We start from the raw sequence: 14,364 nt of genomic DNA on the forward strand, positions 1-14,364 counted from the left end.
AGTTACACGCAGCCAGTTTAAATCGCAGCATCACATCTGAATGTTATAATCAAGTGCGTTATAATGTTGTTTGTATGTTGGTAAACTACTCTGGATGATGATCTGGTTGGCAATTTTGTGCAACAAATCGCGCACACCACTTTGTATTTTGTGTGTTCTGTGTTTAACTGAACACCCAACATGCAACTGCCTTTTAATAAGTTAATGCTTAAAATCCTGAACAAAAACTAAATGTCTCTTTGTTTTTGCAAAACATACTCAGATTAGATGCAAGTACAGACACATCCTCATTTTGCAGATGAGCAACGTTGATCGATAGTTATTAGTGATGTATTTGAATGTGTGGATGTTTTTCGTTAACGTAAACCATATAAATATTTCTCTCTTTTGTTATATTGATCTATAGTTAAAGGGGCGGGGTTATAGGGTGTACAGGCAGGACTTAATTGTTCCAATCCAATCAGGGGACGCGCTCTCCCCTTCTCGACATTCCTATTGGTTACAATCTCTCTGTGTATTATGCCTATGTTGCTTGGCATTCAAGCGATTAGCTCGCTGCTAATGTTAATGTTGGTGATTTCCGCCTACTTTCCCATTATTCTATCCATATCGTAAAATATTACACAAAGCTTACCTGCGGTGTTTCTTTCTGCTTTCAACGGTAAGTTTGTCTCAAATCACTGTCAGCCCAGGTTGCCAACCTGCTGTTATTTACCTGTTAATGCTAGCAAGCTAACGTTTTGTCAAGCTGAAAAGACTTGCTGGCATCGCTAGCTAACAACAACAACAATATATCGAGCTTCGAGCTAAAAAGACGAGAACAGTCTAAGGGAAGTGCAGAAACTAATTTACTTTTAGCTATTTACCTGGTTTGTTTATATGATGTGTGAATGTTAGGGTGCTAGCTTAAGCAGGTTAGCCCACGTTAGCGCATCCATGGCTACTGCTGATGTGGTTTGTTTTCATGGCAACTCAGCAGCTGTTGCTCTGGTGTTCATGTCTCATGTTTTATTTTGTGCTAAACATCAGAAACCGAAGGATGTTCACGATTGCTTTGTTCTTAAAACATCCACTTGCATTAGAAACTCACCAAATGTATCTAATTTAGAGTTTCGAAGTTAAAAGTTGTGTTATTAGCGCCTTATTTAACTTCACTTAGTGTGACGTTACTACGTGTGAGGCACAGACTAGGTTCCGCTTGTATGACAATGTCAATGATATAATGTATAAGGACATCTCTGGTTTGTTTGATTCGAAAAGTATTTCTCCACTGCCTGCTAACTTAAGGTGTGTTTCATTGCAGACAGCTTCATTTTGTATGGGACGATGAATGGACGCCTTTCTTCAACTGTGTGGAGATGACCTGCCACCCCTTTGGGAATGGTCAGAATGGGGCCGGATGTGCCCCTTCTTAATGAGTACAAGCAGGAGTTCTTCTGGAAGCGCTTCCCCCAGACAGTGTTGGGGGGTCCACGCTTCAAGTTGGGCTACTGTGCCCCACCATATGTCTATGTCAACCAGGTAGTCTTGTTCTTGACACCATGGCTTTTTGGGGGCATTGGTACGCTGCTCTGCCAGCTGCAGCTGCTCCAGGAGCTCCATGCCACAGTGCTCTCTGGTATGCTTATGTTCGGGGCAGCAGCGGGTGTCCAAGCCCTGGCACTATATGCTGCTCGGAAGAGTGGCACAGTGGAGAGACTCGGTGCGCCCAACATCCTGGTTGATGAAGAGGATGTGGAATTCATCCACTGTGTCAGCCTAGAAACTGTTCGATTTATTGCCCCAGGGAAGCGGTTTGGACTGAATGTGGTACTGCATACAATGCTAGCTGGGGTACTCTGTGGCTTTGGGACATGGTATGTGTTCCTTGGCAGACTGACTGCTCTTTACGGAAGCATCGGCATATCTCTTGTCGTCTTTGTCCTGAGTTGGGTGACACTGTGTATCGCTGAGTATTCCCTCATTGTAAATACAGCCACAGAGTCAGCCACTTTCCAGGCACAGGACACTTATGAGATCACCCCACTCACCCGTCCTCTCTATATTTTTATTTTCATTGCTGTGGACTTGGCTGATAGGTGAGCAACTGCAATACAATTATCTGATTAATTGAGTTTTCCTCTTATACAATTACTTTTTTAAAATATTTGCTGCCATAATTCATCTCAATGCTTTGCTCTGATTTAGGTTCTCAGGCTCTGTCCCTGAGCTCCAACTGGCAAGCCAGGTTCTCCATGTGCTGTTTCTTTTCCTACCTCTGCTGTGGGCACTAGGTATACTGCCTCCCCTTGATGCACTGCTCCTCTGGGGCATGGAGCAGGCTCTTGTTTTTGGGCTAGGAGGCTCACCCATGTCCAGCAACCTTAGGTATGTATTGAAAAAGCATGCTTTAGCCCTCGCTTTCATTTGCAGTTTTACACTACAGTAGAAAATCTGCAAGTCGTAAACAATATCAACCACAACATATCTCCCTCCTATGCTATGATATAAATATAAAGAATCTCTCTCTCTCTCTCTCTCTCTCTCTCTCTCTCTCTCTCTCTCTCTCTCTCTCTCTCTCTCTCTCTCTCTCTCTCTCTCTCTATATATATATATATATATATATATATATATATATATATATATATATATATATGTATATATATGTATATGTATATATATGTATATGTATATGTATATATATATATATATATATATGTGTATGTATATGTGTATGTATGTATATATTTATATATATATATATATATATATATATATATTAATTTATACTTTATTAATTTATATGGATATAGACACTAGATGTATCAAGTACACTGTGTGAGTAGTTTATAAGTCATGGTGTCAAGATAATAGTCATTCATATTTGAATATAGTATAAGTGACAGTAACCTGTATATCATCAGAACTGACCTATTGTGTGTGCACTGTCCCATAGGCTGCTGTTGATGTTTGGTATATCTGCCATCGTAGCTGTGTGTAATTACTTCATCCCGTCAACACTGGGAGTGGTTCTCTTCTCCATCTCCACGGGATTTCTGCTAAGCCTGGACCTCAGCCAGGTTGGCACACTCTGCAGAGGGCCCAGGGCGACCTTTGGGGAAAGTGGATTTCGAAGAGGTAGTTTGCCACCTCCATCTCCCAGTTCCTTTGGCTGGAATCTGGGCTGCAGGGAGCTGATGCTATATTCAAGCCTGTTTTTGGTGGCGATGGCAGAGGCAGGGCTTTTGCATTACTTCCTTGGTTCATCTCAGTCCCTGAGCGGTGCTACGGGACCCCAGGCTCCTGTCAGCTACCTTCTCCTCATACTCTTCTGCTTCTGTTGGGCTCTCAGAGAAATCCAGGGAGCTTATATATTTGGAGGGGTGTTCCTTAATCCCCTGTACCCTAAAGGCATGTCCAGTGTGCCAAATTTCAAGCAGAGGAACAGAGGATTATACATTGCTGCAGCAATTAGAAGAGTCCTTCTTTATCTTGGTGAGCTTGTTATTTGTATTTTAAAGCTATTCTCTAATCTTAGTTATGATAAAGATATTGCTGTGTATCTGAATGTGTTTTTGACCTACAATTACTTTGTTTTACTTCACAGTGTCGCCATTTGCGATGATTGCTTTCCTATCTATGGACAAATCTTTGCATCTGCTCCACAGGGTTTCCCTCAGTGTGGGATTCACACGAGCCTTTAGACTGGTATGGTCACACTCATTCTTGCTCATAATCTATGTTTCAATATGAACAAAACATGCAGAAAATATAAACTACAACAAAGACATGTTAAATGTGACTACAAGCTGATTCTTAATGTAACCAGGGAAAAAAAATCACTGAAAAGAATGACAATCCAGAATTTTCTTTTTTTTCTTAAAATTAACTGTGTTTAATCTCCGAGTGTGTTTTGCTGTAATATTATGGTCAGCACAGTGGTTGCTCTTTGTTGCTGTGCAGGTGTGGCAGAATTCAGAGGATGCTTTGCTGCAGATGGTGGTGGTAGTCTTGGTGCGGCTTGCAGCTGGAAACAACATGCTGCCAGGGTGGGACAACCTGGGCACTGGAGTTCAGCTTCTTCTGGTGAGGTCAACATTCATTTTCACCTGTTTCTATCACACATCAGCCCACACAATGGCCTCTTTGACCTGTGTGCTCCGACCACGGCCATCTTTGAACCACACATCTGTAAAGTATTGTGGCTGTATCTTTCATGGTTGCAACGCTGTCATGATCACAAAATTTGACAGAAGATTAAACACCTGGCAAAGTAGGTGTCTTCAAACCACATTTTGCCCTGAAGAGACACACACAGACTCACAATCTGAAGGTAATGTCGCGGCTGATGATAACAGTCCAGTTTAACACCAGAGTGAACTACCACCTCAATAGTAAACGTATGGCTAAAATACCTTTCTGACCGTGTCATTCAAAACAGACAATTATTTTCTATAAAAATGTAGAATTCAATAGTATTTGTTTGCATTCAATTTTACAGGTATACCCAACCAAAGGTGCCAATGCATGTATTTATTTAGAATACTTAGAACATTGATATACATTACATATACATCAGCTGATAAGACCTTATGGTGGTTCAGTACGTCAGTGCTCTTTATGTGTGTTTCTAATCCAGGTGGGCCTCCTGATTGACAGACTGACCCAATTCCTCACCAAGCTAAAGTTCACCCTGACTGTGTTGGTGACATCTTGGACAGAAAAGAAGCAGCGCCGTCAATCGGCTGGAACCCTCTTGGCTCTGAATGCCTCCCTATGTCCGCTGTTGCTCGTGGTGTTGACCCTGTCTGCTCTGCTCTCCGCCCCTCTGCTGCCCCTCTTTTCTCTGCCCATCTTCCTGGTGGGGTTCCCCAGGCCTCAGCGCAGTTGGCCAGGCCCAGTAGGTACCGCCTGTCCCTGCCCGGACTCAATCTTCTACCAGCAGATGAGTGGAAGTCTGGCCTCTGCTCTGAGGACGGCCTTCGCAAGAGGGTCACTGGGTTAGTTATCCATCCTTTATATCTTCATTCTATGGTGTCGTCTTTTTATTATTATCTTTATTGAACGTTACAACTTAATATTGTTTACTATTTTAGAATTGTTATAGTCTGAAAATCTATCTCAATATTCTATTGTAATATTCATTGAGAGCATTCAAGTATATTACAATAATATAATGGCAGAAAATATTTATTTTTATCATTAAAAAATATATCATACCATTAAATAATAGTTTACAAATACATAATTAATTAAGAAAAAAATATTATATTTAATACTGATCAATTATTTAACATATTCAAAAGTTAATATTGGAGCTGTCACGATATCAGATTATCAATGTTATTGTGGCCTAAATAATTTACAATAACTATGATTACAATATCTTCAAGATTGTTTATTGTTAGTTATGTCCCTTTTTCAACAAATAAATTACACTTAAAAAAAACAAGTTTAGACAGGTGACAGTCTGTCACCATAACTGTACACAAGTGTCATTTAAAAGGCTCTGGATTAATTATTTTATCATGTGCGTGTTGTTAGCATGATATCAATATTTCATTAGAAAACATATAACCATACTGTTGTATTGCGACACCACAAACTTGAACTATAATTGGAGTGGCTCAACCTTTCTGTGGGTGATGTAGGCACAGTATGCAGATCAAAGAGCACTGAACCATTACCTGAAATGGTTTAAAAGTAAGAGGACTGTTGTTGGGAGCAGCTCTTTGGAATTGCTCGCAGTAATACAAACTTACATGATCCAGTTGAGCTTCCTGTGAAGTGACCCAAAAAAAATAGCTCTGATCTGTATTCATTACGTTCAAATCTTTCCACACCATTAACCTCATAATGCTCGGAAGACAAACAGAGCTGCTGCTAGGATGTTGTTCTGTGCTCGATCAGAAAAGGGAAAGAGAAAAAAAAAACAGTGCAAGTAGAGAATCATTATTTATGGATTGATTATTCAAAACTGAAAAAAAACCTGCTAAGGTGATGTCATCACTCAATCTTGTTTTTTGTTTTTTTGTTAGCTTGGGGTGCTGTAGCTGTGATGAATAATTCAGAATAATCGCTTGTTAGGTGGATGCTCACAGTCTAGCAATGGCAGTTTGTAGTGTTCTTTTGCTTTGCCCACACTGGGGGCCGTGGAGCAGTGAGCGGGAAGGAGTCTGCTCAGCTTGTCACTTTGTATCATGAGGTACAACTGGGACTATTCAGAGATGTCGTTATGGGACCTGACATTATTCTTGAGCGAGTACTAGTCAACTTAAAACAAAAGCCTCCATCACCTTGCCATTTCTGTTCATCTGCGTTGAAATAAATGTCTGTCTTTTGCCTGCATTTCTGTAAAAGGAGAGAACTTTTAGAGTCTAATGGAAAACTAAGGCTAAGAAAAGATGTAATATTTAGATCTCTGTGCAGTCAGCCAGATAAAACAGTATCATGACCTTCCTGTACAACGCTGATGTCTCCCTGCAGCTCATCCAGTAACTATGTTATCTATATAGTCAACAGAGGGATGCACAGCTGATGCAAATTAAAAGGACTGTGCACCATTGCTTGTGTGTGTTACATGATGTATCTCTTTACATGTTGGATGCATGGATGGCATCCATGGATGATTTTCTCCCCCATCTGTAGGTTCCTTAGCCCCCGGCTCTCATTTTCTTGGGCGGTTTCAGGACCGTATGGTTTGGATAATGATCCTGGAGAGAGGATATGGCTACTGTACAGTCAACATTAAGGTACTGTATCCATCTGTTTTGCCTTTTTAAGAATCACTACAGTCATGTACAACAAGATGGTGAAATGTGGTTTGTTACAGGGTCTGGAGCTGCAGGAGACATCTTGCCACACAGTGGAAGCACGGAGGGTTGATGAGGTGTTCGAGGCGGCTTTTGAGCGCCCCGAGCGGCTTGGTTTCACCCAGGGCTTTAACCTGCACTGGGGAAATGCCCTCACCCCATGTGCTGCCCTTGCAGTACGAGTCTACTCTGATGCACGAAATGTACTTTCTGGGATCATTGACTCTCATGATAACTTGAGGAAACTTCAGGATGACTTTCTAAAAGCACTGGTCTGGTTACTCCTCCGATACTGTGTGCAGAAGCATAAAGGATTTCTACGGAGCAATGAAGAAAGGCTAGGGGTTGGAGGCAGGAAGTCCCAGTCTTCCCAGTTGGCCCAGACAACCTGTAACCAGCCACCTGAGGCTGTAGTGGTGGAATCTAATGTGTCTTCTCTCAGGTTCAGACAAGACAGCTCCAGTTTGACCTCCTTTGGTGATTGGTCAGATGAGGACGACTTATTTGGACCTCAACCAGCCAGGCGGACAGTGGCATTAGTGACCGCAGAAGCTCAGCCTGGACACGCGCTGCAAACAGGGGCCTCTCTGCCAGGCTCTGTGGAGATGGACAGCCTTTTTGAAAACATGGCTCTCTCTGCCCTGCAGCCTCTACAGCCTCTGGGTTTGGGCATCGGGATGCCAGCAATGGATAAAGGCCGGAACCCGGAGGTCTTCAGAGAAAGTCCTGGCTCTCTCCCTCAGCTGAACTTCAACTGCTCCCAGTCGGAGGCTTTCAACCTCCCAACAGGGTGGAGGACTGCACCATTGCTACCATCCCGCTTGCTGCAGCTCAGGTCTTTGTTTCCTGAGGACTGGTTTCGGTTTGCCTTGGGGCAGTTTGGGCCTGGTGTGCAGGGCGAGACCTCAGAGGACATGACCAAAGCCCTGAAGGAGGATGAAGCTTTGAAAGAGCTGCATGCACAGGTTGCACTTTCGTGTCTCATCTCACTGGGAGCAGAGTCTGCCTTCACTAGTCCCAGTTACGTCCACAGACTCTATTGTGGAGATATACCATGGACGGAAGGACTTGACTGGCTCTCCTCGAGTAAAGAACTTTACCAGCTTGCACTTCAGGCTTTCAGGTAAAATTGACTGTTAGAGTTTCTAAGTTTTGTAACTAATCACAGTATCATATTATTTATATTTTATTGATTTCTGCCTATATGTTTGCCATCAGGTTCAGTTTCAAGCTGCTGTTTGATCAAGCAAGTCTAGGGCCCATGGAGTCCCGTGAGGAGTTGTTCAGCACCTTGGAGGAATATGAAAGGGATTGGTACATTGGCCTGGTGACAGAGAAAGGCTGGCATGACAGTGTCCTTCAGGAAAAACCCTTCCTGTTCTCTCTAGGACATGACCTTGCTATGGTAATCACACATACCACTCCATTTACATCCTCTCTAAGTTACACTGTTGATACCTTAACAACAGATTTTTTTCTTATTCAGTAATTGGGGAAAAAATTGAGGGGATTTAAAAAAGCAGGTTAGAGCCGATTTCAGTGAAAGGTGTGTATTTAATTGGCATCATTGATTGTCCTTGTCCACAGGGCACCTACACAGGTCGAGTCCTGTCCCTGCAGGAGCAACTGGTGCAGGTGGGTCGTCTGAATGGAGAGGGGGTGCGAGGCCAGTGGGCAAACCTTTCGTGGGAGCTCCTCTATGCTACTAATGATGACGAGGAGCGTTACAGCATCCAGGCTCACCCTTTCATGCTAAGGAACCTAACTGTTCAAGCAGCTGATCCCCCTCTAGGATACCCAATTTACTCCTCAGCCCCCCTCCACTTCCCCTGCCTCTGACATGTGGCATCGTCTGCCCCTTCTTCTGAACATACTCTGGACAGGTAGGGGGATGTTTTTCAGTCGGTACTACCACAGCAAAGTGTCCATTTACAAAGTCAATGGTTATCTTGAAATTGATGTGGAAGCTACAGCAAAATCAAGAAAACTTCAATCAATTTAGGAGTTTTAATTTTGAAAACTGATGTCTGTTTTCACATTAAATTGACTTTTTAGTGCTGAATTTCCTGCAGCACAGACAAAGCAGTGGCATCACCACTGTACTCTTATACAAGTTGCAAAATGTCATAAACAGATTTTAACTGACTGTGGACTACCTCCTAGAACAGCACATTAAAGAAAACAATTCCCTGATAGGTTTCCACCAAAGCACACAGGTTATGCGGTTTGTTTATTCATGTTTGTGCATTAAAAGAAGTGAGTACATTTGCCCGCCTGCCCTTTAGATGACACCTATTGTATACCTCTGGTTTTATTAGATTTCACAATTTTCCGGTGATCCGCTTTTATGTCAACAAAAACGGGACAAGAGTTTAATGTTTTAAGATATCAAGGATGTGCCTTGAGTATGTCTTGCTGTATGTGTAAGTAGTTTAGTGCTATTGTTTTGTTTACAATTCAATTGTTTACAATTTAGAATGAGTTAAATGAATTTGTCCATATTCCTATGTACATATGGTTGTTTTTTTATATATGTTTAACTGTGTATAATAAAATACCTTGGCAAAAGCAGTTTTGTTATCTTTCACTAAACAAACTTTACATGTATCCCAGCTCAATTATGTTAGGCATTCAAGAGGTTAGCGTAAGTGCTTTGTTACATATATAACTCCAATGTTATGATTTTAATGTAGGCTTTAAGTCAGAAATTCGCATAATCTGAAGACAAACTGTAAAATATAGGATTTACTTAACATTTGAGAAATGAAATAGAATTGTTTTATCAGACCCTGTCAAGCTCTGAGCTTTCAAAGCAGTTGTGTCTTTAAATGTTGTTCTCAGTTATGAAGGCAAGGACACCCACATCATTTTCCAGCTTGAACATCAGGAATGCCTGCGTTTCCTCTTTAGGATTTGACCTTCAGGAGGTCTTGGGCTTCGTGAAGTATGCAGTGTCTGCATCCTGCAAAATAAAAGGCTGGCAGTTAGCACTGTTTGATTACTGTAAATTCGTTTGCGTTTTCACCCCAAAAAGTTATTTTAAAAGGTATAAATTTATATTGAAATTAACTTAACTTCCCTTTGAAAATGTCCTAGAAATTTGACTTTACAATGCTACTCACATGCAAACATTCTTTAACCATTGTTAATGAATACTGTGTACATTTTGTCAAGTTTTTCTTTTGTCTCAAAGATATACGTAACAGACCGTACTCAAGTATAAGCATGTGATGCTCCAATGTCTGGTCAGTTTGACATGACCTTTCTTCACGGCCCACAGCTGTCACTGTCCAGCAGAGGCCAACAGGCACACTGATAAGTCAGTCAGAACAACCGGGAAGTAGTCATTCTCACTGTCATATCCTGGCCACTGTCTTCTTCTTAGACTCAAGCAAGGTCAGTAACAACTAAGGCCCATAGCTGTCAAGATACAGCTTTGCATAATGTCTGCCACATTCTGCTTTATTCAAGTATTTTAAGTCTTTTGACACAGTGCGCATCCACCGTCCCCAGGTCCAACGGAGCAAGGTCAACCATACAGAAAGCAATTACACGGCCAAACATACAGAAACGACAAACTGGTTTCATCCCTTGTGAGTGCTTTCTAGTTTCTTTAAATATAGAAAATGTGTTTTTCATTCCAGTAGAGGATGTTTTTAAAGGTCCAATACACCCAACGTACACTCAGACAAGTTTTTTCACTTATTTTGGTTCAACAAATCTCAACCTAGCCTTTGGCTGATTTGTCAGTAATAATTAATTAGTGTCCCAGCATAGCGGCACCTAACTTTAAAAGAAAAGTTCAATGTTTTGATAAGCTTATTTGCTTTATTGAGAGATTCCGATGAGAAGATTGTAACTACTCATATTTATGTTAAATATCTCAACAAGATATAACCTGTTAATTAAAACTTTAAAAGTGTTGGTCGGCCTATTTGATTTCCTTTTGGATAGAGCCTCATCAGCTCAAGTCTTTACGTATGCTAAAGTTCTCTGTTGCAAGCTCCTTAAATATTTACCAGACAGACATTGACATTGTGATATTTGAGTCGGGTACACCTCATGGATGATAAATCTAGCCAATGCATTGGTTGAACATGCAACATATTGTACACATATATTTCCTAAAATTAGATAATATACCTACCAGACCAGCTTTGAAATTCTGCACTCTTTTTTTGCCCAACATATTTGTGATGAACCAGGCAAACGTGGGAGCATACTGCCAGGTGTAGTAGAAGAGGAGGAAGGGCTGCTGTGCAATCCACATTTCCTTGACATCATTGGCCATTCCCACCAGCATTAAACGCACGCAGCGACTTGTTGGCATCTTATGCCCCTGGTTACCAGCTACAGCCATGGGCTTCGGTAAAGGAAGGAAAACAGTTTACTGAAATAGCTACTGTCATATAACATTCAGGTAAAATACAGGATCGCTATGTTCAAAATGAATAACTCTATAGCAAATACCTTGTGCACTTCCTCCGTGAAGGCATTTTGGACAATCTGTGATTGCACAGGCCCTGGACACACCGTGCTGATGAGTATGTTGGGAAAGTCAGTCAGTTCGGTTCTAAGGGAATTAAAGAAACCCTGGAGACAAAACGGTAAAAAATCAGCCACAGGACCGAACAGCGGTATTTTTTCAAAGATGGAACCAAAAAACATACATAAACAACACTGCCATTCCTGAAGAAAAAAAATGAAGAGTAATGAAATCAGAGAAAACAAACACAATCTCATATAACTATTGTAGCTGTGGTCCAAACACTTGCTAAATGTATTCCCTCCACCTGAAGAGCATGTTTGCTGGCAGAGTATCCCGTTGCCAGGGGTGCCCCGGCCAGGCCGACTACGCTGCTCACGGTCACAATGCTTCCTCTGCCTCGCTGCGTCATGTGAGGCAGCACCTGCTTGGTGATGGAGACCGTACCCAGGAAGTTGAGCTCCATCAAGGCCTGATACACATCAATGCTGGTCTCCAAGCAGAGAGAGCGCTGGCTTCGGCCCCCATTGTTAATTAGGACATCAATCTGGAAAGAAAAATTGGACAAAACCACAGAATAGGAAAACAGCATGATTTTAATATGTTTGAATTTACAATGTGGTGCGTGTGTGTGTGTGTGTGTGTGTGTGTGTGTGTATATATATATATAAATAAAATTACACTTTGTTACATTGTTACACACATTGTTACAGGTCTTATGCATTCCCATCTGGGAATGCCAGCTTGTGACATGTTCCTATTGCAATCAAACGAATGATGAAAACACACTGTCTTTTAAAAGAGTAATTGTAGTAGCCCCACATGTCCAAAGTACTGAATTGCAGCTTTTGCTTTTTCTTCATGCGACGTCCTCTCCAACAAATCAAGTGGATGAACACGAATATCTTCATCCTGAAGGTCGGAGCACTCTTGAGGAAAAGAGTTACAGAAATTATTCAGCTGGTCGCAACTGAGTAAGACTAAAAATGAAAGTATTACTAATGTTATTATTGTGTTACTGTGTTACACTGTAGAGTTGCAAGAGTTTGACAAAGTATTGGTAAAATTTGAAATCTGCTTTCTTTTCGCTCAGGCATTCAAATATATAGTTGTTTTATTATCTCACCTAAACAGCGACGTTTTACCCTCTTTAGCTCATCCTCACGTCGAGCAGACAGGATGAGACGTGACCCACACTTTGCTAGCTGGTGGGCCAGCTCCTCTCCAATACCACTGGAGGCTCCAGTGATCCAAACCACCAGCCCTTTCAGTTTATTCTCTGGTTAACAAAAAAATACAATTGTCAACATTGCTGAGACACATGTATACATGACCCATGAAACTGAGAATTGGACCAATGGTTCTGGTCAACCCCAGGGATCTTTACAACCATTTAAAAAAAGTCTACCGAATTGTATTTACATAATAACATGTATTACATAATTTGCAATAATAACTTCCTAGAAGCTAAGGTCATATATTAACAAGAAACAGTCATGGGGCTTTTGTGTCTTGTTTAACAGTTTACTTCGTGCTACGAAACCTCGGAGAATAGAAACATTGACACAGACTGTCCCCATCTCATCATCAAACGGATACATGTCCTCATGAATAAGAAGCGGGACTCCATAAGAGACGGGTTTCTGTAACTCACCTGGTCTGTGCCCGAACAGACCTGCCCAAAGCAGAGTTAAGTCTGCATCCGCGAAAATAAAACACAGGAAGTTAACAAGTAAATAAAGTGGTACAAAACACCACAGTGCAGATGTAACGCAGAAATCCATTTCATGAAAATGAATGAATTACGTTAGACTTATGGTTGACGTTAAGTAGCCATACTGTATAATCAAGGTTCTGTAAATAAAGCTGCAGCGAACGGATATCGACGTCACTTCCGCTCGAATACTTTCAGAATTAAAGATATGCGCTTGTCAAGTCAAGGCCGAATATTAATCGTGTAAACGAAGCCCCATATTATTTTCCTCTCACTCTCTTCATTCCTTCTGCTCTCTTCGAGTTACAGAAGGCTATCTTTTTTTCACTGTTGTGAATGCCAGCTTTTTGCAAAAATAAACTTCAAACAATGTTAAATTTGTTGGTTCTCGAATAGCGATTGCTGTTACAAAACACAATTCACTTTCAGAAAAGAGATTAGGAAAATAATAATACGTCGAGCTCACCCTCACGTTGTTAGAATGTGCAGCAGTGCAATACACAAAATGTCATGTAACCAAACGAGAGTCCACCGCCTCTTTTCTTACAATAGTCGTCATCAGAGCATGAACAGGAGAAGCTAAAAAAAAGAGTGACCAGACTTCTGAAAGTAATGGTAATATCTGGACATAAAACATTAAACCTGTAAAGTACCAGTTTTCTCTGTTCATAGATAGTTGACAAGAGTGCAAACTCCTATTTTCAAGTACATGGACTCCTGCATTAGGAATTTGTAGTTGAAACATGATTCTCTCTCTCTCTCTCTCTCTCTCTCTCTCTCTCTCTCTCTCTCTCTCTCTCTCTCTCTCTCTCTCTCTCTCTCTCTCTATATATATATATATATATCGATTTCATATATTTAAATTTGACCACTGGCAGTCCAAAAAAATTACACTAAATATCAAGGAATTTTTATTAATATGTGTGCATAGACAATACTTTATTATTGGTTCCTTTATTTTTCTAAATACGACATACAATACACTGTTCAATATTGTTATACACATAATTACATGAATGTGACAAATATACGTTTGAATTCATGAGTCATTTTAAACCATCCCGTGTACAAATTCAAGCCAAATGTCAGATTTGGAAGCCTATTTTGCATTTGCTCCATGCCCCTTGGGTTTAGTCTGAGCAGCCACAACTCGACAGGGATGATGTCATTTTTACGAGTACGCAACCTGCAACATCCGGGTCCTTTCTCTTAGGAACTGTGCCATAGATGCATTAACAAAAACTGCATCCCACGTTTAACGATTGCGCCCCATGTATTCTAAGTTGCTCATTGGGCGACTTAAGTCCACGGATGTGTAATAAAACCATCATTCCACTGGTCGAGCGACTCGAGCCATCTGACTTCCTGTTGGT

The 14,364-nt window shown here is 41.1% G+C and overlaps 2 protein-coding genes across 2 annotated transcripts; one reads left to right on the forward strand and one right to left on the reverse strand.

The window, feature by feature from the left end:
- Positions 1-531: 531 nt before the first annotated feature.
- On the forward strand, positions 532-9,362 carry pcnx4 (pecanex 4). Its single transcript, XM_068580580.1, has 11 exons — positions 532-661; positions 1,304-2,078; positions 2,188-2,367; positions 2,936-3,474; positions 3,587-3,687; positions 3,943-4,065; positions 4,619-4,979; positions 6,628-6,731; positions 6,812-7,914; positions 8,010-8,196; positions 8,379-9,362. The coding sequence occupies exons 2-11, from the start codon at positions 1,381-1,383 to the stop codon at positions 8,628-8,630; spliced, it is 3,648 nt and encodes a 1,215-aa protein (XP_068436681.1). The 5' UTR covers positions 532-661; positions 1,304-1,380; the 3' UTR covers positions 8,631-9,362.
- Positions 8,868-13,132, reverse strand: dhrs7 (dehydrogenase/reductase (SDR family) member 7). The gene is made up of 7 exons (XM_068580581.1): positions 12,932-13,132; positions 12,404-12,556; positions 12,100-12,206; positions 11,585-11,824; positions 11,262-11,384; positions 10,939-11,154; positions 8,868-9,753 (listed from the first exon to the last, which is right to left on the reverse strand). The coding sequence occupies exons 1-7, from the start codon at positions 13,059-13,061 to the stop codon at positions 9,712-9,714; spliced, it is 1,011 nt and encodes a 336-aa protein (XP_068436682.1). The 5' UTR covers positions 13,062-13,132; the 3' UTR covers positions 8,868-9,711.
- Positions 13,133-14,364: the final 1,232 nt, after the last annotated feature.

This window comes from Clinocottus analis, unplaced genomic scaffold, assembly GCF_023055335.1.
Source record: "Clinocottus analis isolate CAN_PGR_092001 unplaced genomic scaffold, fCliAna1.0.p SCAF_17, whole genome shotgun sequence".
Lineage (NCBI taxonomy): Eukaryota > Metazoa > Chordata > Actinopteri > Perciformes > Cottidae > Clinocottus > Clinocottus analis.

Excerpts from the sequence above, each read along its gene's own strand:
- pcnx4 (XM_068580580.1), top strand. The coding sequence starts at position 1,381 with ATGGTCAGAATGGGGCCGGATGTGCCCCTTCTTAATGAGTACAAGCAG. Across the intron at positions 6,732-6,811 it reads ACTGTACAGTCAACATTAAG|GGTCTGGAGCTGCAGGAGAC; the intron begins GTACTGTATCCA and ends GGTTTGTTACAG. Across the intron at positions 8,197-8,378 it reads TAGGACATGACCTTGCTATG|GGCACCTACACAGGTCGAGT; the intron begins GTAATCACACAT and ends CCTTGTCCACAG.
- dhrs7 (XM_068580581.1), bottom strand. The coding sequence starts at position 13,061 with ATGGATTTCTGCGTTACATCTGCACTGTGGTGTTTTGTACCACTTTAT. Across the intron at positions 11,385-11,584 it reads CCAGCAAACATGCTCTTCAG|GGTTTCTTTAATTCCCTTAG; the intron begins GTGGAGGGAATA and ends TTTTGTCTCCAG. Across the intron at positions 9,754-10,938 it reads AGAATTTCAAAGCTGGTCTG|GATGCAGACACTGCATACTT; the intron begins GTAGGTATATTA and ends TTTATTTTGCAG.